The following is a 23,697-nucleotide window of genomic DNA, read 5'->3' as shown; positions in this document are numbered from 1 at the left end:
TCCCCTCTCTGTAGCCAGGATCAACGTCTCCCAGTCTGCTCTTTTTGTTTCTGAGACAGGGCTCCCTCTACAGCACAGGCTGGCCTCAGACCCCTGAAAGATCTCATTACTTCAGCCTTCCTCCAGCTAAGTGTGCACCACCATGCCTGGCTTCATTCTCTTCGTTTTGTTTGTTTGCTGTTATTGTTTGTCACTGCTGTTCTGTCTCTTAATATGCTGTGACAAGGCATCTGTCGACTTATGCTTTGAAAGACAGTAAGCTTTGCATGTTTTGACCTCCCTGCCCATTGGAGAAGGTGAAGGATAGACCATAGAGGTACCCAACTCCACCTTACACCCCCACAGCAAGAAGTGCAAACTCTACAGTCACCCAGAGGGAAGCTGTGAGGGAGAACCCCGTCCATCCCAGAGTAGGGTAGGCAAGACACATAGGTCCAGGGTCTCAGGAAGGCACCTAAGATTATTCTTGGGTTCCTGGTCCCAGACCCGAGGGACTGCCTGTGTCTTCCAGAATCTCTGATCCAGACGCAAGCTCTTTATATGAACTCACAGGAACATAACACTGAAGAAGGTAAGACGCAGCTGTGGGCGACTGAGAGCGGTGCCACAGGGAAACCTGGCCACCTGCGCTGGGAGCGCTGCCCAGACAGGTGCCAGTTCTCCTGCTAAACCTTAAGCCAGGCTCCCGTGGCCCAGCCCTCCCCTCTTCCCATAGTTACCATAGGAGAGAAACAGATTCAAAATGTCTCTCACGTGACTAGACCAAGGCTGTACCACTGGCCCACCCATATTCACTTCATTTCCATAGGTTCTGTTTCCTCCCCAAACACTCAGGTATTGAGTTTTGAGAGACCTCCCCGGCTTGGTTGCGACGGCGGAGGAAGTTCTTTTACGAACAGAACAGTGATGGCCCATGAAAGGACTTCACGTTCCTTTACAATTCTGCAGGAGAGGGAAATGTGTTCAGTTGTGGTCCCAAATTTTCTGCATAGCTCCTAAGGCAGCGATCTCAACCCTCTTGGTGTCACATATCAGATATTTACAACTCCCTAGGTCAGGGTAGTTATGGGGGGGGGGATCTGGGGAGGGCAAGTGTTCAGGAGCCCTGGCCCAGCCCTTTCTGTCTTTCCCCCCCCCCCCCCAAGACAAGGTTTCTCTGTGTAGCCTTGACTGTCCTCGACTTGCTTTGTAAACCAGGCTGGCCTTGAACTCACAGTGATCCACCTGCCTCTGCCCCTGGAGTGCTGGGATTAAAGGCGTGTGCCACCGTGCCCTGCCCCTTTCTGTCTTTCATCTTATCTTTTAGAATAAGCCAGTCGGTTTAAGCACAGGTAAGTTCCTGTGTGCTGGGAGCTGTTCAGCAAATCAGCCCACCTGAGGAGGGGGTGTGGCATCCCTTGACTGTACAGCCTGTCAGTCAGAAAGCTTGGCAGCTGGGGGCGTGCCACCAACCGCGGATGTGAGTATAGCCTTGAACTCCTACAGCTTATCAGCTATGCGGTCTGATGTTTCGGGTTCCCGGCCTCTTACTCGAAGAGCTGAAAACAAGGGCTCACTCAGATTTGCCAGAATAACAAGACAATTTAGGCACAGCAGAGGAATCCCAGAGGGATACACCGTCAAGGGCGACAGCAGGCCGCATGAGTGAGGGTACTCAAGGAACCCGGAATTTTCTTTGAGGCTTCCTTTATGAGGTTCAAGACAACGAGGAGGATTTGATTACCAAGGACTATATTTTGAACGATCTCTTTTAAACATCAGTAATGTTTTCATAAGTAGAAAGAGACCAGAGGTTCCCAACCGAGTCTGTGTGTCAAACATACACAGGTAGGACCGCACGATTTCCTGTCGCCCTTGGGGAAGGGAGTCAGAAGTGACTTTACACATACGTGACATAAGTGCTGATGAGAGGAAGAAAGACCTAGCCTTATGTGCAAGCCTAAGGCCTCATGCTGACAACAGTGATGGGACATTTCCACACTGCCACCACCCTCACTAGCCTGGAGACCACTTAAGGACTTTGTCAGAGTCTGACTTCAACACTGAGACTTTCAGGACTGACCAGTTAGTTTATCAGAGTTGGAGGGTTTTACTATTTTGTGTTTAAATATTTATTGCTAGATGGCTATTGTAGTGTACACTTTTAATATCAGGGAGACAGAGGTGGGTGGATTTCTGTGAGTTCAAGGCCAGCCGGGTCTACATAGCAAGTTCCAGGCTTTCCCACTCCAATAAATCAATAAATCAAATTTGACTAAAAGAAATTTCGCAGCCGGGCGGTGGTGGTGCACATCTTTAATTCTTGGAAGGCAAAGGCAGGAGGATCTCTGAGTTCGAGGCCAGCCTGGTCTACAAAGCGAGTCCAGGACAGGCAAGGCTACACAGAGAAACCCTGTCTCAAAAAACCAAAAAAGAAAAAAGAAATTTCACCGGCGGGGTGGGGGGGTGTCCTCTCTCTCTCTCTCTCTCTTAATGAGAGAGGTACTTGATGTGGTCCCAGAGAGGCCCTGGAGGGAATTACAGTCAGAGGCTACAAAAGTTGCACACAGGTTTGGTAATGTCTTTTCCCTGTAAATGGAGTTCTTGGGGAGGCTCATGGCTAAGAGGGAAGAAAGGCCTTAAGCTGTGCTTAATTGTGCTAGAGTTCTGACCTATTGCTGGCAAAGGCTTCGATCAGGTGCTTGAGTGAGGGCCTTTTCAAGTCCACCAACCTCCCCCTGCCCTTTCCATTCTGCCTTAATGTATGCTAAGTAAGTACCTGCTCTACTGAGGCAGGAATTTTTAAAAAGATTATTTATTTATTTATTTATTTATTTATTATTTTGTATACAATACTCTGTCTGCATGTGCACATGCAGCCTAGATGAGGGCATCAAATAACTTTACAGATGGTTGTGAGCCACCATATGGTTGCCTGGAATTGAACTCAGGACCTCTGGAAGAGCTCTTAACCTCTGAGCCATCTCTCCAGCCCCTAAGGTAGGAATTAAAAAAAAAAAAAGATATGGGGCCCCAAGGAGGAGAGAAGAGCTCCTCACAGTGGAGTCTGGCTGAAGCCTCTCACCAGCTGAGAAGAATGCTTCAATTCAAGGAGCCACATTCACCACCGAAGGAGGCTGCTTTCCAATGTCAAAAGGAGCCAGGCTTAGGTTGGGCTGGATGTGACCTCATCTCTTTCCCAGGTTGTTTTCTGGGAACCTCAAACAAGACTGTTAACTTAGCTCACAGAAAGATGACTCCCATGGTGATCTAGACTCATTACCTGAGGTCTTATCAGGTGCCCCCCACGAACCCACTGGAATCTCATTTCTGTTCCTTTACAATCCTCTGAAGACAAAAGCTTTGAAATCCACCCAAACTCCATATCTTGGCTATTGTAAGAAGAATGAAGTGGGACTCTCAGGAAGCCCACACTCTTGTCAGTTCCTCCTCTGATTGGCTGGAGGCTGCAACCCTCCCTTCCATCCAGTGGAATTCCTGGGAAAGTTTTTCTTCTTTGGGGATGAACATCTTTCTTCAAAATATCTCTTCTCGCTGGGTGTGGTGGCGCACACCTTTAATCCCAGCACTTGGGAGGCAGAAGCTCATGGATCACTGTGAGTTTGAGGCCAGCCTGGTCTACAAATCAAGTCTAGGATAGGTAAGGCTACACAGAGAAACCCTGTCTCAAAAAGGAAAAAAAACTCACAAAATATCTCTTCTCCTGTTATGGCTGTTAAATCCCATATCAACCTATAGTGTTTCCCATCAAACACTATAAAGCTGTGTTTAGGACAAGGAATTAAAATAATTTTATGTCCTTCATCTAGTAGGATTTTGTTTTGTTTTTTGAAACAAAGTTTCTCTGTGTAGCCTTGGCTGTCCTGGACTCACTTTGTAGACCAGGCTAGCCTCAAACTCACAGTGACCCACCTGCCTCTGCCTCCCAAGTACTGGGATTAAAGGCATGCACCACCACCGCCCGGCTTCCTAGTAGAATTTTTATGCAAACATTTTCCTTTTCTTTTTCTTTTTTGGAGGCGGTGTTTCTCTGTGTAGCATTGGCTGTCCTGAACTCACATATGTAGATCAAGCTAGCCTTGAACTCACAGAGACCCACCTGCCTCTGCCTCTGCCTCTGGAGTGCTGGGATTAAAGGTGTGCGCCACTATCCCCAGCTTTATACAAACATTCCAATGCCCCCTCCCAGGAAAACGTCTGTTTACAGAGGCCCACTGCTCTGGGAATATGATGGCCTGGAGCAGTAACCTCCTGCTTCTTCCATCATTTCCTGTGTGCCAATAAGACTGGGGCGTTGGACCTCAGGCAATGTGGAAAAGACACAGTCAAAACCAAGAGCATTTCCTGTCTCAGTGTGTTTGCTCTTCTGAGCCCCACCCACTCTCTCCCTACCCAGAGACAGGGTTTCTCTGTGGCCTCAAACTCACAGGCATCCATCTGCCTCTGCCTCCCCAAGCCCTGGGGTTACAGGTGTGTGCCACCTAGATTGGCCAGAGCCCATGCTCTTGATGAAGGATAAAGTCCACCTCATCCAGACACTTCAGTTGGACTGGTGGTCTCTTTCTTTGTGACCCCAAACTTATTTCTGATGCGGCAATGACTGGAGGACACTTCCATACATGATTTAGTTGGGTTCCTGTTTGTTTGTGTTTGGGGGCATGGGATCATAGCTAAGTGCAGGCTCTACTGCTGAGCCTCACCTTCACCAATCAGCTTGTCTCCGTTTTAGTCTTAAAAGCTATCTTATAGTAAAGATAAACGAGAGTCATCCCTGTTTATGATTAAGTCTCTGTTTCTCAAGGACCAGGCTATGTGCCCCACCTGTAACCTTAACTACAAATGGTTCTGTACTGCCTGTTCCAGGAAATGCCAACCATGCCTTTGTCTTAAAAGGTTATCATGACCACCTGTTGTTATGACCACCTTGTTATGACTGCCTTGCAACCATGTCTTTGATTCCAGCTGTTAGACCAACTTGTTATGCTTATGTTCTGCTTCTGTAACGCCACCTACTTGCCTGACAAATCCCCCACTAGGAAACCCCCTACTCCTAGACTACAAAAGCCCTTATATTCCCTGTGTCCGATGCTGATCTCTTGAACCCCGATTTTACACAAACAAAAAACTTGCTTTAATTAACTCCTTGCTCTAGTTATTTTGGCCATGATTTGGGTCCGTGCTCTTTCTCCTCAAATCTGCGGGATTAACAACCTCCAGGCAGTTTGGAGAGATGGCTGAGGTTAAGAGCAACTGGCTGCTCTTCCAAAGGTCCTGAGTTCAATTCCCAGCAATCAGTGGTGGCTCACAGCCATCTGTAATGAAATCTGGTGCCCTCTTCTGGCACATAGACATACATGCAAGCAGAGCACTGTATACATAATAAATATATTTTAAAAAACAAAACAGAAAAACCAACCTCCAGGCCTGATAGCACATCCGCTCTTAGATCAAGTCCAGTAGAGTCCTTTACAAAACAATTTTAAAGTGCTCTGAGGTGATTATGTTTGCGCCATCTTTACTGTTTACTAAAAACTGGAAGCCAATGTTCCCCTAAGGAGTTCTTTTTTTTTTTTTTTTTTTTTTTTTTTTTTTTTTAAATGTCTAATGCCTGAAAATTCCCGTGCACCCAGGGAGTCTGCTACAGTTCTCAGCTCATTTTGCCCAGATGAGAACGCACTGTCTAGTAGCATCCTCATTTACTCAAGGTTTTCTTTAGTATGAAGCTGGGAAGCTGGGAAGAACAGGGCCTGGTTTACTTGAGGGAAGGACCACACAGTGAGCCTTCAGGGTGTCTTATGGAGCTGGAGTGCAGAGCCCACTTTTGGCATGGGCAAGGGAGACTCGTGGGGGGTGGGGAACCCTCCTCTGCCTGGGGCAGGCGTTAAATGTTGGTAAATTGCCGTTAAGAGCATGATTAGTGTTAATAGGCTCCTTAAGCTCCTACTGCAAGCATCAAAATATCTGGGAGTTGGGGCAATCTGGCTCCCTAACTGGCAGCCGCTGCACTCTTCAGAATCCAGCTATTACCCGAGTGGTTCTCGGCCTTCCTGATGCTGCGACCCCTTTAATACCTCATGGTGACCCCCCAATCATAAAATTATCTTCATTGCTACTTCATAACTGTAATTTTGCTACTGTTATGAATCAGAATGTAAATATGCAGGATACGTGATATGCAACCCCTGTGAAAGGGTCGATTGACACCCCCACATCCCCCAAAAAAGGAGTCGCAACCCACAGGTTGAGAACCACTGTATTGTCCTTCTGTCAGTATCAGCTTGTCATGAATTCTGAGAAGACTGCTCAGCCCTAGCTGATTGCCCCCTCCTGGAGATGCAGTCCCAGCCTGCACTGTCTGAAACAATAGGGTGCCAACATTTTGCTGTTGGAGCCTTAGTAAAACTCTGGATGATTTATAAACATCTTCACCTCGCCCTGAGAGACAGCACTTCCACTAGTGGTCTAGTAAAGCCACCGCTGTGACTGATGCTAGGGACAACACAGTGACAGGTGCCATCGCAGACCTTCATCTGCAAGTGAAACGTATTGCTGTTAGCACGAGCACCCTCTCATGGCATATGAGCAGGCTGCTCGGGCTCACTCGGTGCGCTGGCTGGGAGACAGATACCATCCTGTGCTGTCTCCTCTGGTGTTTGCAACATCGGGACCAACAAAAGTCCTTCAGTCAGTCCTCTCTCGCGCCTAGTCTTAGTAGCGTGGGCTGAGGGGTAACAACAAAAGCAGCAGCAGAGAAATCAGCCCGTGGCATGGCTACAGCCAAGGGCTGAGGAATTTTCCTAAGCTGCTAGAGTGTCAGGCATGGGCTGGATGTGATGGCACACACTTGCAATCCCAGCACTCAGGAGGCTGAGGCAGAAGGACTGAGAGTTCAAGGCCAGCCTGGGCTGTATGTTACCCTGTGTCAAAAACAAACAAACAACAGCTGTATATTATGTGTGTGTGTGTGTATATATACACGTATATATTTCTGTGATGATTTTTCTGTTACCCCCTTAAACATTAATTCTAGAATCTAAGAAGAGTCTTCCTTTTCCCATCATATAGAACATACTTTTTCTGTGTCTTCTATCAGCGGAGTGATCAGAGAACACAGGGATTAACACTGGCAAAGCACACCAGCGCTTAGACCTGCAGTTCCATTCTCCTGACTTGAGGGCTCACAAGCCTTTCCAGGGAGATTGGTGACAATCATTTCAAGTGTCAGTTTGAGTAAACAAAACAAAACAAAACACCAGCACTGAGGTACTGTTCTGGGTTTGGCTGTAGGGATGTTGCCAGGGAAGCTTAAGTGAAAAGACAGGATCTATCCTGAATGTGGTGGCAGCATCCAATGAATGGGCTGAGGTCTGCGGGCCTCGTATGCATAGATAGGAGAAAAGAAGAAAGCAGACTGAGCGCCAGCATGCACCTGCCGAGCTGGGAGCGGGCAGCTTCGGAAACTGTGGCTTTCCCTGCTCTGATGGTCTGAACCCTGAAACCGTGAGCCAAAACCTTTCCTCTTTTCATTTGCCTTCTTGTCAGGTATTTTTGTTACAGCAACCAATAAGGAAGGCAGTGTGGCTATTTACCAATCCTAGGGGCCTGCCATAACAGTTTGAGATACATGGCTACCTCAGTCCAAAAGGGTAAGTTGTAAATAGCAATGCAGCTGGGCGTGGTGGTGCTCACCTCTGCACCCAGGGCCTGAGAGCCAGATAGAGGCTGTTGTAAGTTCAGAGCCACGAAGTCTACACAGCTAGTTTCTGGCCAGCCAGGGCTACAGAGTAAAACTACTTAAAAGCAAAAGGTGTGAGTGGGAGCAGGAGAGATGGCCCAGCGGTTGAAAGCACTGGCTGCTCTTCTAGAGGACCTGGGCACCCACATGGCAGTTCACAACTGCCTGTAACTCTAATTCCAGGAGACCCAGTGCCTTCTTCTGGCCTCTGCCAGTGCCAGGAATGCACTGTGGTCTACAGATGTATATGCACACAAAACACTCATACACACAAAAAATAAATATTTCTTTTTAAAAAGGAAACACAATCAAACCCAGATTCTACTTTACTGAACTTATTTCTGTCGACCAGTTTGTTTTTACTGGTTGACTGTGATTGACAGGGCCATGCTGTCATAGGAATCCACTGTGTTTGCCTCCTGAGCGCTAGGATTAAAGGCATGAGCTGTCATGCCTGGTCTTTTATTTCTTTTGTTTGTTCTTGTATAGCCTAGTTGAGTGAAGATAAATTGCCTTCTAAGTAATGATAATAAAACTTATCCTTTGAGATAAACTGCTCTGTGTGTGTGTGTGTGTGTCCGTGCATGCGCACATGTATAACCAATTTAATTATCTTATAAAGCCCTTATTATAATGGCTCTTAACCTTCCTAATGCTGTGACCCTTTAGTATACCTTTAATTCTAGCACTTAGGAGGCAGAGGCAGGTGGATCTCTGAATTTGAGGCCAGCCTGGTCTATAGAGCAATTTCTAGAACAGCCAGGCCTGACTTGAAAAACAAAACCAAACACACACCAACAAAAATGCATTTTGGACTGGAACCTAGCTCATTGACACAGAACTTGTCAAGCATGCACACAGTCCTGGGTTTGATTAGCACCATAAAAAAAAAAATTTAAAAACCAGGAAAAACACCGGGCAGTGGTGGCGCTCACCTTTAATCCTAGCACTTGGGAGGCAGAGGCAGGTGGATCTCTGTGAGTTTGAGGCCAGCCTGGTCTACAAAGCCAGTCCAGGACAGCCAAGGATACACAGAGAAACCCTGTCTTGGTGGGGGGGGGGGGGCAGGGGGAGCTGTGGGGGGAGGGAAGACAGGAAAAACTCAAAAGTTTGAGGCAGGAGGATTATCATGAATTTAAGGCCAGCCTGGGCTACACAGTAAGGTCCAAGGTAGCCGAGGCTACACAGTGAAGCTGTTTCAAAAAGCAAAGCAAAGCAATAGACAGCAGGGTAGGTAGGCATGGTGGCACACAGTGCCAACTTTAAATTGAGATTTTTGTTTAGTTTGATTGTTTTTTGAGACAGAATTTCATGCCATAGCCCAGGCTAGCCTCATCCCCATGCCAATCCCCACCTACCCAAGTATTATGATTACAGGATTATGCTACTATATCCAGCTCTTGTTTTGTTTTTGTTTTTTTTTGAGACAGTCTCAATCTGTAGCCAAGGCTAGCCCCAAACTCATGCCAATAGTCCTGCTTAAACCTCTCAAGCACTGGGATCCAAGTCATAAACCATTACAGCCAGCTTTTAAGTTCTGATTTCTAAGAAGCTCCCCTCCCCCCCCCCCCCCGCCCGTCCCGGAAGTACTTCACATATAATATTATATACAAAGGTGGAAAACCTCATACCATGCAGATATAAGGCCAGAGTGCCTATATTAATATCAGATAAAGTAAATACCAGAGCAAGAAAATGACCAGGGATAAAGGACATTACATAATGATAAAAGTGTCAGTTTGTCACCAAGAATAAAGCCTCGCCCCATGAGCTGCCCTCGGCAAGCCTTCCGAATCAGCCCGGAGGCCAAGCATCCTGTCCCAGCAAGACCAGCTCCTTCATAAAGAATGAACGAAGACCCTCTTGGGACACCCAAGCAAGCATGACTAGCTCCCAGCTGGACTAAAGCCCACTGATTTTTGGAGGTCATGTGACTAGGAAGTATACTGTTAGTCCCAATGCCTTCTGGGTAGACCACAACTCTGCTGTGTGGGTTGTGGCCTTGGTTGCCAGAGACACCTTTTGGGCCTGCAGATGGCGGACAGGTAATTAGGATGGATGAAAGGGCGGCCTCTCATCTGTCCGTGTATGGCTCATCTCTTGCCTTAAGCCTCAGGTGAAATTTGACTGAGTTCTACATTGTAAGCATGTTAAACATTTGAGAAATGTTTTGCCCAAAACTATAAACCAGGGCTAACTTGACCTAGACTTGCCTAGTCTGTCCCTCGCCCAGCCTTCCAGGCTAATGACATCTACAGCCTTCATGACTGGAAACACCAGACCAAGAAGGCAGTGAAAACAAGGTGGCTCCTGAGCTCCTAGAAGAGCCTCACCTAGTCACAGAAGTGACATGAATTCATCATGCCTGCCCCCCTTTACTGGCCATTTCTCCCTCATTATTCCTACCTAAATTGGGCAAGGAAGCCAATTTCATTAATTTCTTTATTGTCTTGTTTTGTGATTTTTTGAGACAGCCTTTCCCTCCCTGGTGCCCTTCTACCCTGCCCCCACCCCCGCCCCACTATGTAGATCAGGCTGATCTAGAACTCACAGGTAGTTTAGGCTGGCCTTGAACTTGTGACTTCCCTGCTTTAGGATCTTGGCAGATGAGCTTGTGGGCATTTGCTACCATGACCAGCTGGAGAAGCTGATTCAGGAGCAAAGATCTCTCTTCTCCGTTCTTTGCTCGCTGAATTAAGCCTTCACCGTCTACTGTTATACGTTCTTTATCCCCGACACCCACCTCTTAAGCACCGGTCTTTACGAGCACCTGGTCCTGGATCTAGGAATTATTTCGCCAAGAAAACAGAGCCATCCTAAACATGTGTGCCTAACAACAATAGCTTCAGACATAGGAAGCAGAATCTGTAGAAGCTACAGAAGAAATGGGGACACACGGTCAAAGTTAGAGACTTCGATACACCTCCCTCAGCGATTGATGCTATAAGCAGGCAAAAAATACACACGAAGTTGAGTCATCCCAGTAACTGAATGGATCCCATTCATTTTTTTTTATAGAATCTTTCATCTAATAAAAACAAAATACACAGTTGTTAGACCATGCTGTAGGCCATAAAACAAATCCCAACATACTTAGAAGGAACTCATCTTTTTGGTTGTAAGCTGAGCCTTTAATGGATAAGCCATCTCTCCTGGCTACTTAAAAAGGCTTAAAATGACATAAAATTGTTTCCCCAAAAGAAATTGAAAGTGAAGCCAATAGAAAACAAAACAAAACTGGGTCTTCCTTTATAGCCCTGGGTGGCCCAGAACTAACTATGTAGACTGGCTTTTCAAACTGTGGCAATCCTCCTGCCTCTGCCTCCCGAAGGTCAGACTTTTATAGGCATGTGGCACCACACTTGGCAGCAGCATATTCCTAAAGTGGGAGTCTTAGTGTAAATAGATAACATGCAAACAAAGATGGAAATACATAGTGCTCAGGGGAGGCTTATGGCATTAAATTGCTTATCATAAAACAAATAAGAGCCACAGTTCAAAAGCTAATCTACATCAGGCAGGGGGGCACATGCCTGTATTCCCAGAGCTCAAGAGGTAGAAGCAGAAGAATATAAAATTTTAAGGCAAGTTTGGGCTACCTAGCAAAGTCCTGTGTGTGTGTGTGTGTGTGTGTGTGTGTGTGTGTGTGTGTGTGTGTGTGCACGCACGCTGGGTATAGGGGTGCCTGGGCACCTGCTTATAACCTCAGCACTTGGGAGGCAGGAGAAGTGCTACAAGTTTCAGACCAGCCTGTGTGTCAGGGTGTGGTCTAAAGAGTGAGTTCCAGGACTGCCAGGGCTGTTACACAGAGAACCCTTGTCTGGAAAACAAATCAAAACAAAACAAAGCCAAAAGACTAGCCTGTGCTACATAATAAGATTCTATCTCAAAAACCCAACAAAACAAAGATCAGGAAACACCGGGAGGCAGAGGCAGGTGGATCACTGTGAGTTCGAGGCCAGCCTGGTCTACAAAGGGAGTCCAGGACAGCCAAGGCTACACAGAGAAACCCTCACAGTCATCCTCCTGCCTCTGCCTCCCAAGTGCTGGGATTAAAGGTGTGCACTACCACCGCCCAGCTAAGATTCCAATCCTTAATCAGGTATTTAAAGAAGATATTAAAATCTTTTTTTCATACTCAGAAAAATAGAGGAGTCTGGACATGATGTTGCACGCCTTTAATCCTAGCACCCAGGAGTCAGAGGCAGGCAGAGATCTCTGTGAGTTACAGGTCAGTTGTATCTATATACACCCCTGACAGCCAGGACTAGGTAGAGATATCTTGTCTCAAAAAAAGAAAAAAGAAAGAAAGAAAAAAAGAACACATAAACTGTGCTTTTCCCAGGTGAGTCCTTCCTTCCTTCCTGTGAAATTTAGAAGTGTCTGAAGCCAAACCTTTCCAGAAATGTTACCAGAAAACTGTTTTCCTCAGACCCCAAATAAACACTGGACTGATGTATCCTCTTTGCTTGAGTGTTTTCTTCTGCTTCCTCTTCCAAACTCAAGTTGTGTTGCATACCTTCCCTCCCTCTCCCAAAAACACAGCTAAAGCTATTGAAGTGCCATGAATGACTTTTAATTTAGAATTAAGAGGAGGGAGGGGGTAGAGGGATTCATCCTAGATCATTTTCCAGCACACTGAGGCCCTGCCTTCTGTAGTCGGTCCCAGCACCGGCCTCCCTCACACACAAAAAGCACACAAAGTTAAAAAAGAAAAAAAAAGTGTCACTTAATAAAATACTAATTATGGTTGTTTGCATTCCGCTCTCAGACTCTCCCCAGGGGTCTCATCCACTCCCGCTGAGCTCCCACGACCCTATGATTATGCCTTCCACACCGCTCTTAGAAATTTCCCTCATACAATTCTCCTACACCCCAAAGTTATGCCATAGTTACAAAGGGCAGGCACACGGGCAGACAACTGCCGGCAACGAAAATAACTAACGATAGTAAGTATTGGTCTCATTTTTTTAAAAGCGTCACCAGCCAAGTGTGGCCTTGTGAACTCATAATCCCGCCACTCCGAAGGTGGAGACAGGAAGGTCCGGAGCTCAAGGTCACTCTTGATGACACCGTAAGCTTAAGAGAAGCCTGGATTACCTGTGACCCCATCAGATAGATAAAACAGGGCACTGGTGAGAGAGTGCAAAGGTTAGAACAATCACTGCTCTTGTAGAGGACCTGAGTTTGTTTCCCACGCCCACACTGAGAGAGAGAGAGAGAGCTGCTCGCAACTACCTGTAACCCCAGCTCCAGGGGAACGAACACCTCAGGCCGCCCGCGCCCACAATCATGAGGCAGCACATTCAGCTCTGATGAACAAGTCTCCTAGCCCTTTCTTGGAAATTATGGAAAGGTGGAAAAACCAAACTAACTTGAATGATACGAGCTTACATATTCTTTGTCACTGAGCCTCGGCCCCTCTCCTGCTAACCTCTGTACTGTACAGGTGCGGTTTCTCAATCCGGTAAATCAAATGCCCTTGGCCGCCAGGGCCAGTCCTCCCAAGGAAACTGCAGGCCAGGAGGGCAAAGGGTCCCATAGGTTTGAAACAATGTTTCCCTAAAGCTGAAATGGTTGGAGGTTCAGGAAGCTGAAGTGTTGGGTGGTGAGATGAGCAGACAGGAAAAAAAGAAAAAAAAAAAAGAAAGAAAAATGATTTTCCTGGGGCAGATCCAGCAGACACAGTGGGTTTCCTCATGTCTGCCTGTGCCAATATACAGCAGCTCCTTTCACCCTTCAGATCTCGGCTTAGGGGCAGTGCTGGCACGCCTTTAATGCCAGCACTCAGGGGGCAGAGGCAGGATAATCTCTGAGTTTGAGGCCAGCATGGTCTATAGCACAAGTACCAGGACAGCCAGGGCTTCAGAGAGAAACCCTGTCTGAAAAATGAACAAATACGGCTGGAGAGATGGCTCAGAGGTTAAGAGAACCGACTGCTTTCCCAGGGGTTCTGAGTTCAATTCCCAGCAGCCCCCATGGTGGCTCACAACCATCTATAATGAGATCTGTTGCCCTCTTCTGGCCTGAAGGTGTATGTGCAGGCAGAGCACTGTATACGGACATCCCTTTGGAAGGCCTTTCTCACCATCCCTACTCATACATGGATTCAGAACTGCCTCTGAGGTCCTGTCCTGTTATGGTTCTAGAGGCTCCCAGGAGCCCAGATCCACTGTCCTGGTACACTGCAAGCCTTTAAACATGGAAATGAGGGGCTGGAGAGATGGCTCAGTGGTTAAGAGCACTGTCTGCTCTTCCAGAGGTCCTGAGTTCAATTCCCAGCAACCACATGGTGGCTCATAACCATCTATGATGTGATCTGATGCCTTCTTATGGCCTGCAGGTGTACATGATGCCTATAATCCCAGCACTCGGGAGGCAGAGGCAGGTGGATCTCTGTGAGTTCGAGGCCAGCCTGGTCTACAAAATGAGTCCAGGACAGCCACAGCTACACAGAAAAACCCTGTCTCAAAAAAACCAAAATAAATAAATAAAATAAAACTGGAATGATCAGTGAGGCCTGCTGACACATGCCTATACTCCCAGGACTCTGGAGGCTAAGGAAGGAGGATGGAAATCCTGTAGCCAGATTGGGCTATGTGGTGAGCTCAAGGCCAGCCCCGGCTCCATAACAAACAAACAAGGCAAGACAAAACAACAAAGCAAACAAGCAGGAGTGAACACTAACCCTTTCAGAAAAGTATAAGCCATAAGCCAAACAGGTTTCTCAGGTGCTGCGAACACGTGAAGCGTCATCATTTTGCCCCAGCTTCCCCTGACGTATTGCACTTTGATCCCGTTTGCAGAACTTTTAGAGATGCCAAGTGATGTTCTGAGTGATGATGGACTAACTTGATGCTTGAGCTAGCCCAGAGCTAGCAGGGGAGTCTGCACTGGGAAATGCTTCTAGGCACCTGGGACCACCCTGTTTCTCCAAACCCCAGTCTTTCTGTCTGTCCAGCACAAGGCCAGCCTAGTTGCCTACCGGGAAGGCCACTTGAGACTGCTCTGCATGAGAGCGAGCCAAGGAGAAATAGTGTCCTCAGCCTCCTCAGTGCTGACAGCCGGAGAGGAAGAGGCCAGCTGACTTTGGATAAAGACGCTATGGCTGGGTATGGTGGCAGAATGTCCTTAATCCCAATTCTCAAGGGCCAGGTGGATCTCTGTGAGTTCTAGGTCAGCCTGGTGTATGCACATAGCGGGCCTAGACTATGGAGGACTACATAATGAGACTCTGTTCAAAGGAAAGGAAGGAAGGAAGGAAGGAAGGAAGGAAGGAAGGAAGGAACAAAAGGACAAGGGTCTGGGAGGAAGAGCCCAGTAGTCGAATGCCTGCTTAGTAGGCACAAGGCCTTCGGTTCCCTCCCCAGTGACCTCAAAAAAGAAAGGAAAACAATAGTACTGTATCCTTGAAGAGGAACATCATGAAGGTCCCAAGAGGAGGTCATCATTCTGGGGGAGTCATGGTGCTAGGAGTGGAACATAGGCCTGTCTATGGCCGGCAGACCCACCCTCTACCATGAAGCCAGGTTGCCAGCCATCCCTAGGGAGGTCTACCTATAACTCTAATGAATGCTATGGGTGGGGAAGGGCTTGGGGGGTGTTCTAGAGTGGCCCCCTTTAGTTGAGGGAATATTACCTAAGGGCTCTTTGTGTACATCCATTTGGAATGCCATTAAAAGGCATTTCCAGGGACAAACAAAAACATTAACTTGAAAATGCAATTTCTGAAATCTTAGCCTCCAAAAGACATACCTTTAATTAAAATCTCTTTCTCTCATTGCTTGATAAGTAACTTAAGCCCCAGAAATCTAGCAGAGAAACCTGTCTTACCTGAAACCTCTCTCTCTCTCTCTCTCTCTCTCTCTCTCTCTCTCTCTCTCTCTCTCTCTCTCTCTCAGCCGTCCCCTCTCCTCCCCACTGCCCCACACCCACTTGGTCCTCACCTCACTCTGCTGCGTGCCCCCAGCCTCCAACTTCGACCTGGCCTTGTCTCTGGACCTCCACAAGGCTGCCAGGGTCCCCTTCCCAAACAGCAGCTCAGCCCAGGACATCCCCTGAGCGAGCTGCCTTCTCGACTGCCCCACAGCCTTCAGGCTAAAGTACAAATTCCTAAGCAGAGCACCTCCCTGAAGGCTCAGCAGCCATCCCCCCTCCCCCCACCCCTCCCAGCTGGCGTCTGCTCCTGTCCTTGGTTATCTGTCACAATCAGCTGCCCTCCAGCCAAGCCGACAAAGAGTGCTGTTTTGTGCAGTCTTGAGCCTGCAACAGCCCCTGTGGTTTTGGGTCTACAGTGTTATCTCACCAAAATCTTCCTAGCTTGACATTCAAGGAGCTAAAGCAGGAAGATGGAAGTTCAAGGCCAGTTTGGGCCAAATAGACCTTGTGGCAATAAATCAAAAACCTCCCCTTTAAAATCCTGCTGCAAGCCTGGCTTGGTGGCGCATACTTATAATTCTAGCACTCAGGGAGGCAGAGGCAGGCAGATTTCTGTGAGTCTACAAAGTCCAGGACAGTTAAGGCCATACAGAAAAAAAAAAAAAAAAGAAAAAAAAGAAAAGACTAGGCATGTGGTTCGAAGGCAGAGAGACCTGCCGGGTATAGGTGAGACCCTGGGCTCTGTTCCCAGCATCATCAAAACAAGGCCAATCTTCCAATGCTGATTGCAATCGCCTCTGTCACAAGACACCCTAGACTGCACTTGTGTCTTCTCCGTTGCTTTATTTCTTAAGAGAGGGTGAGTTTCTACAGCCCTCGTCTCAGGTTCTTCATTCTCTCCGTGGTGCCAAAGCTACCCCGTCGTTACTCCTTTTAAATTCTGCCGCTTTGTTATCTTGGTTTGATGAGACAGCGTCTCACACTGCAGCTAAGTCTGGACTAGCACTATGTAGCCCAGGCTGGCCACCAACTCGTTGTAATCCTTCTGCCCCAGCCTCCCAAGTACTGGCCGGAATCAAGGGTGTGAGTCACCACTCTAGACTTTAAATTTTTTAGTTTTCTACCTGGGAGTGGTGGTGCATGGCTCCTGGTGGAGTCCTGTGAGGCCGGAGTTATACAGAAAAACCCTGTCTTGAAAAATCCCAAAACAAACCCAACTTCCCAAACAAGTTATCCAGTTTTTCTCCGTCTCCTCCTCCTCCTCTTCCTCCTCCACTTCCTCTTCCTCCTCCTCTTCCTCTTCCTCTTCCTCCTCCTCCCTTCTTTTTTAGACAATTCTTCAGCAAGGCCAGGAGAGGGGGCACAAAGCTGCCAAGTGCTTCCTTCACGGCAAACCCCACTTCCCACTTCTGAGCTCTGCTCCTTCCTGAGTGGCGTGATGATAGTGGAATCTTGGAGCAGATTATGGGAAGAAAAAGGATGGAGAGATCTATGAGGTTCTGAATTACTTATTTTCCCTGAGTTTCCATTTACTGGTTTGTGAAACAAAATTTTTGCAGTCTTGACTGGGCCTGGACGTCTCCAGCCTGGGCTTCGGCAGTCGCCTAGGGTCTCTGGGGGTGATAACTGGGACCATAGCGCCACCTAGTGGCGCTTTGGAGGAAGTGGTCGAGGAGCAAAGGAGGGGAAACCCACCCGTTCAGCTGCCAGAGGGAACTAGAAACTTCCTCAAACCTACTAAAGTAGATATGAACATAAACAGGTAACGAGGCAATTCCTGTGTTCCGTGGTCAGCCTCTCTCCGTCCTCCTCCACTCAGGGTCCCACTATGTAGCTGAGAATGACCTTAAACTTCTGATGCTTTTCCCTCAGCTTCCCAAGTGCAAGGGTCACACAGTTCTACACCACCATGCTCAGTCTCCTGCCCTTCTGTATCTTTTTGAGACAAGGTTAGGAAGTTGCCCAGGCTTTGAAGACGCTATCCTCCTGCTTACACCTCATGCAAATAATGGCAGCTTTTACTTATTTATATGCGGACTTACAGATCTGTGCGTATCCGTCCTACCTCATCGGGATCTGATGGAACCCCGTGAGTATTGAGTGGCAGTTACTGCCATGTGACCCCAGAAACACACAGCATGATACTGGAGTGAGGTCGCTTTACGGAGGTCTTGCACTGTCCAAACCCCAAATAGCGCCATTTTGTACTGACAAGCGTGTGTGAATAAACTCAACAGTGAAAAAGAGGGGCTGGCACTAAATGTCATCTTCAGATGTCTCCTTTTTTGTTTGTTTGTTTGCTTTTCAAGACAGGGTTCCTCTGTGTAGCCTTAGATATCCTGGACTTGCTTTTGTAGACCAGGCTGGCCTGGAACTAACTCACAGTGATCCACCTGTCTCTGCTTCTGAGTGCTGGGATTAAAGGCGTGTGCCACCACGCCCTGCCAGACGTCTCTTTCCTGACCCATGTACTACCAAGCTGAAAGGGATGTAAACAAGAAACCGCACAAAGGAAACGGTCGGCCTCCCCGTGGCAAGAGCTTGGAGATGGCTCTGAAGAAAGGGGCTGGTGCTCTGGGGGCAGGTGTGTCAGACACTGATGACAGAAGAACACCGTGAGTTATGAGCCACGGACGTCGGAGACAGGCCTGTACCTGATATGTTTTACCTGAGGTTCAACATATGCCCCACCCTGTACAGAAGCTGGGCCTCTTCAGTGGCTCAGACAGTTACATAAAGGACAACATGTTCCGTTTAGATCAGCTCCATTTTATCTGATGAATTCAAAAGGAGTGTGAAACTTACACTGTTTTGTTCGGCTTTTGTGGTGCTGGGTTAAGCCCCGGAGCCTTATACACACTACATAGAGGCTCCACCACTGCTCTGCGCCTCCGCCCCCTCACACACGGAGTGGATAAGTAACATTTGTCTATTTATTTGTGACAAGGACTCATGTAACTTTAAATTCCTGATCTTCCTACCATTTGACACCATGTCTGACTTTCACTTATTTGTTTTATAATTTCATATGCATATAATGTAGTTTGATCATATCCTCTATTATCCTCTTCCTTACCCCCTTTATCATATATATACATATACATATACATATACATATACATATACATATATATTTTTTTGAGACAGGGTTTCCTTGTATAGCCTTGGCTGTCCTGGCATTCACTCAGAAGATGAGGCTGGCCTCGAACTCATAGAGATCCAATCTAGTTGTGTGGTGTGGGATGTGTGCATGTGCCATGCTGTGTGTGCAGAGGATGGTGGTCTGTTGTTCTCTTCCATGTGGGTCCTAGGACCTGAACACAGGTCTTCAGGTTTGATATAAGCATCTTTACCTGCTGAGCCATCTCATCTCACTGGCTGTATCCACTGGATTTTGGTTTTGGTTTTTGTTTTTTCGAGACAGGGCCATTCTGTGTTAGTCTTGGCTGTTCTGGACTCGCTTTGTAGACCAGGCTGGCTTCAAACTCACAGCGATCTATCCCGAGTGCTGGGATTAAAGGCTTGTGCCACCACGTCCGGCTTTATCGACTAGATTTTTTTTTTTTTTGAGAGACAATTCCACCGTGTGCCCCAAGCAAGATCAAACTGAATATTGTCCTGCCTTGGCCCCCACAGTCCAAGGCCCCACTAGAAAACAAGTTTTAAATAAATAAATGTAAACTTTACCAGGGCTTAAAGAGCACTGTTGTCCAGTATAAAATCATCAGCTTGGTAAGAAAACCCAGACAGGAGCATACCCACAATGACTCTCAGGGCTTGCAGTTTAAAATACATTAAGTACATGTGAAAAATTACCCTCTGTGTTCATGCCATTAAAATGCAAATGTGGCCTTATTCTCCGAACCCTCCTGCTTGGTCCTGGAACTCCGTTTGGAATTCTGTCTCCCTAGAGATGTTTTGCTCATTACCTCTCTTTTTGTCGATAAGAATTCTCTGCCTGAGGCTTTTTGCAAGAGTTCTTTTTATTTTATTTTATTTTATTTTTTTCTGTAATGAGAGCACTCAGTGGATCAGGCTTGTCTTTCCAGCCTGCTGGATGTAACCGTCCCCTGATTAATGGACCTGCCAGCTCCAAGAGCTGATATCGCACCCGCAAAGGCTCAGCTGAAAAATGTCATTTCTTATCCCTGTTGTCTAAGCCCTTCTCATCCACACTTTGTGAGCCTCTGGGGACACCCAGTATTTCATGTGCGGTTTTGTTAGCTGTAAGGGTCACCTTATTAGTAACAAATTGAAGTAGATCATTGAATTATTCAATCCACTAGAAATAATTTCTTTTGTCAGATAACGTGCTTCACATGGTAAGTATAATCCTACCCCCATTTTTACTTTCCAATTTTTCGCTCCGGACAGTTACACTGTAAGTGTAACCGCGTACATTCATGTGTACATACATCACTCTAAGCAACCTATTATTTTAAATATTTCTTTAAATATTTTGCCTGCACGTATTATGGGTACCACGTGTGTGTTTGTTGCCCTTTGGAGGCCAGAAGAGGTTACTGAATCCCCCGGAACTGGACTTACAGGCAGTTATGAGCCACCACGTGGGTCCTGGAAACCCAGCCTGGGTCCTCTGGAAGAGCAGCAAGTGCTCTTACCCACTGTGCCATCTCTCTAGCCCTGCCCCCTTTATACATTACACTTTATTGTGTGCAGCTGCATCAGCATGTGAGATTGGAGGTTGGAGGGTAAACAGAAGGACTCTCTCCTCTCACCAGGTGTGTCCCAGGGATCAAACTTGGGTCCCCAGGCTTGGTGGAAACACCCCACTGAGCCACCTTACTATCCCTCCACACTTTTTTTTTTTCTTTTTAAGATTCTCCCTAGAGGTAAATAAAGGTTTGTGACTTAGTTGGCATTTCTATTGATGTTGTAAAACACCATGACCAAAATGAACTCGGAGAAGAAAGGGTTTGTTTGTTTCATCTTTACAGCGTGTATTTCAACATCCCACAGAGGCAGGGCAGGAATTTAGGGCAGAAACTCACGGCAGGAACCTAAAGGCAGGAGCTGTTGCAGAGGTCAGGGAGGGGTGCTGCTTAACTGGCTTGCTCCCCATAGTCTGCTCAGCCTGCTTTCTTATAGCACCAGGACCACCAGCCCAGGGATGTCACAACCTATAGTGAACTGGCCGCCCCCCACCCCATCAATCATCAATCAAGAATACTCCCCACAGGCCAATTTGGTGGCAGTTATTTTCTCAAATGAGCTTCCTTCTTACCAATTGACTCTAGCTTGTCTCAAGTTGGCATAAAGCTAGCCAGCACGGCTTTAAATAATAGAGTTGCCTAGAGAAGAAAAAAAAAATAGCTCTTCAGGGCTGGTGAGACGGCTCAGTGGGCAAGGCTCAAGACTGCAAAGCTTGACTGAGTTAGTTCCCCAGAACCCACACGGTGGAAGGGAAGAAGTGACCCCAGCCTCTTTGCAGAGGGCCACACTCGTGCACACCCCACACATACACAAAATAAGTGAATGAATATAATAAAAGTATAGTGCTTTACTGTACGGCAGGCTTACTCCGTGATGGAGTGCTTGCGTAGCACACTGGGAGCCTGGGAGTCATGACCTGCGCATGTGCATACCGACTCAAAAGCCAGGGAAGCTATAGCAATTGAATCTGTAGCAAAAACCAAGGGCATGTGCTTTGACAGTTGGTTTTGCCTACACTTGTATGTGGTTGCTGAGACTGTTCAGCGGCAGAAACGGAACTCCCTGACTGCAAATGAGTGGAACCAGGGGCTGCATAGACGCTTTTAATTCTAGGGAAATGACAGACCGTTGGGTAGAGTAATTTCAAGCGGACCGAAGGAAAAGTGATCCCTGCGTTGTAAAGTAATGTTTTACCCTAAAATTATATTCCATAGTGTGAATAAGGTGCTTATGTAATTGTACTGGGGCCCACACAAGATAACCAAAGCAGGGGCTGGCCAGATGGCACCATGGGTAAAAAGCACTTGCTATTTTATCCCAGAAGCCCTGGTGTAAGGAAAGAACCGACTCCGGAAAGCTGTCCTCTAACTTCCGTGTTTGCATCCGGACCAACTGACGCACCACACACACTAAAACAAAAATAACCAAGGCAAACCCTATCTGGGCATGGTGATGTACACCGATGCGCCCAGCCCGTGAGAGGCGGAGGCAGGAGGATCCTGACTTCAAGGGCTGCCTAGGCTACGGAGGGAGACCCTTTCTCAACATCAAAACCAACGAAATGGTCACTTCACCCAGTGCTTGGGGATATATATAAACTGTAGACTTCAAGACACAAAGGCCAGATACTATCAGCATGTGATTTCCACAGCTATAAAAAAAAAAGAAAGAAAGAAAGAAAGAAAAGGTAAGTAAGGGGCTAGAGAGATGGCTCAGAAGTTAAGAGCACTTGCTGTTCTTCTAAAGGTCCTGAGTTCAGTTCCTAGTCAACCATGTATAATGACATCTGGTGCCCTCTTCTGGTGTGCAGGCAGAATACTGTATAAGTAATAAAGAAATAAATCTTTTTAAAATTACAGAAATGTTATGAGAATATGTTTTTTTTTAAACTAATTTTAAAAAATGGTAAATAGTTGACAGTTAATGGGCCAACAAAGGGAACAGGACCCAGCACCAAGATAGAGAAATGCAGTGACCTACAGAGAAGAAATTATGGCGCTCTCCAGGCCCCACTGGCCTGGGGACTGGGCCCACCAAGTCAAGCCACGACAAATCACAAAGTGTCTTAGTTTGATTGTTGGTGCTGTAGCAGAATGCCATGCCTGAGTGATGTATAAAGAAACGACATTTATTTCCTCACATTCTGAAGGTTGGAAACAGCAAGGTAAAGGGTCACATCTTGCTGCAGGACTGCACAAGGGAGGGCATCTCACAAGCAGAGAGCACTGGAGAGACTTAGATGGGTCAGAAGGACTGAAAATTTCTTCTTCCTCTTCCTCCTCCTCCTCCTTCTCTTCCCCTTGAGACAGGGTCTTGTTTCACAGCCCAGGCTAGCTTTAAACATGGCACATATTTGGAGTTGCTTTGATTTTCCTTCTTCCTCTTGTTTCTTTTTCTTTCTTTCTTTTTTGCTTTTTCGAGACAGGGTTTCTCTGTGTAGCCTTGGCTGTCCTGGACTCACTTTGTAAACCAGGCTGGCCTTGAACTCACAGCAATCCACCTGCCTCTGCTTCCCAAGTGCTGGGATTAAAGGTGTGCATCACAACACCCGGCTCTTCCTTCCTTCCTTCTTCCTTCTCCCTTCCTCCCCCTTTCCTCTTCCTCCTTCTTCTTTGAGACAGGGCCTGACTATGTAGCCCTAGTTGTCCTAGAACTTACTCTGTAGACCAGGTTGGCCTCCAACTCACAGAGATCCACCGACCTCTGCCTCCTCAAGTGCTGGGATTAAAGATGTGCGCCACCACGCCCAGCAGGCTTGTCCTGAAATGACATAACTCCATCCACTTGACCTGTCACCCCATCAAGCTGCTGCCTCTCAACACTGTTATGAGTGGCCACCAGATTTCAGAGTGGTCACTGGAAGGAGGGTATACAAACCACAGCACGCCCACACCAGATCAGAGCAACACCTAGCTTTGCTAAAGGGGCTGAGGGTAGAGTTCAATGTAGCTCAGCTCTTGCCTAGCATGCTCAAGGTCATGACCAAGAAATAAGCCAGCCATGAGGCACCACCCACAAGCACTCCAGCGGGGATGAGCACAGGGCCGCGAGACGTCTCAGTGAAAAGACACTCAAGTGAATGCAGTGCACAGAGCAGATCCATAGCTTTCTAAAGCAGAGATCATAAAGACTCCGGTCAGCATCTCCCAGATAAAGTCTACCAAACCTTGAAGCAATGATCAAGCTCCTCATTTGTCCTAAAACTTACTTCTGATAACACTCCTCTAGTGAATTTTCCTTAAAATTGTCTGACAAACATCCAAGGTCAAATAGCTACCGAGAAGAAGGCTTGGGACTCCTCCCGACTCTGGGTGCTGCTAAATTGCACCATGTGGCAGCGTGTCACCTGCTGACAGATTTACTACAACAGTAACGCTGTTTTCGCATCAGCGATGTCATGCAGATATTTT

General features: G+C 47.1%; 1 protein-coding gene across 4 annotated transcripts in view; it reads right to left on the bottom strand.

Moving 5' to 3' along the window:
- Positions 1 to 15,814, bottom strand: part of KIFC3 (kinesin family member C3) — a 92,905-nt gene extending 77,091 nt beyond the window's left edge. For all 4 annotated transcript variants that reach the window (XM_084755268.1, XM_084755264.1, XM_084755267.1 and 1 more), the window contains exon 1: positions 15,682 to 15,814. In XM_084755268.1, coding sequence (XP_084611394.1) covers positions 15,682 to 15,789 — 108 coding nt within the window. In that variant the 5' untranslated portion in view covers positions 15,790 to 15,814. The remainder of the gene's footprint in view (positions 1 to 15,681) is intronic.
- Between the last annotated feature and the right edge of the window lie 7,883 nt (positions 15,815 to 23,697).

Source organism: Acomys minous (assembly GCF_964271855.1).
Source record: "Acomys minous genome assembly, chromosome: 14".
Lineage (NCBI taxonomy): Eukaryota > Metazoa > Chordata > Mammalia > Rodentia > Muridae > Acomys > Acomys minous.
Note: the sequence above shows the minus strand (reverse complement) of the source record. Positions and strands in the feature narration are given on the sequence as shown.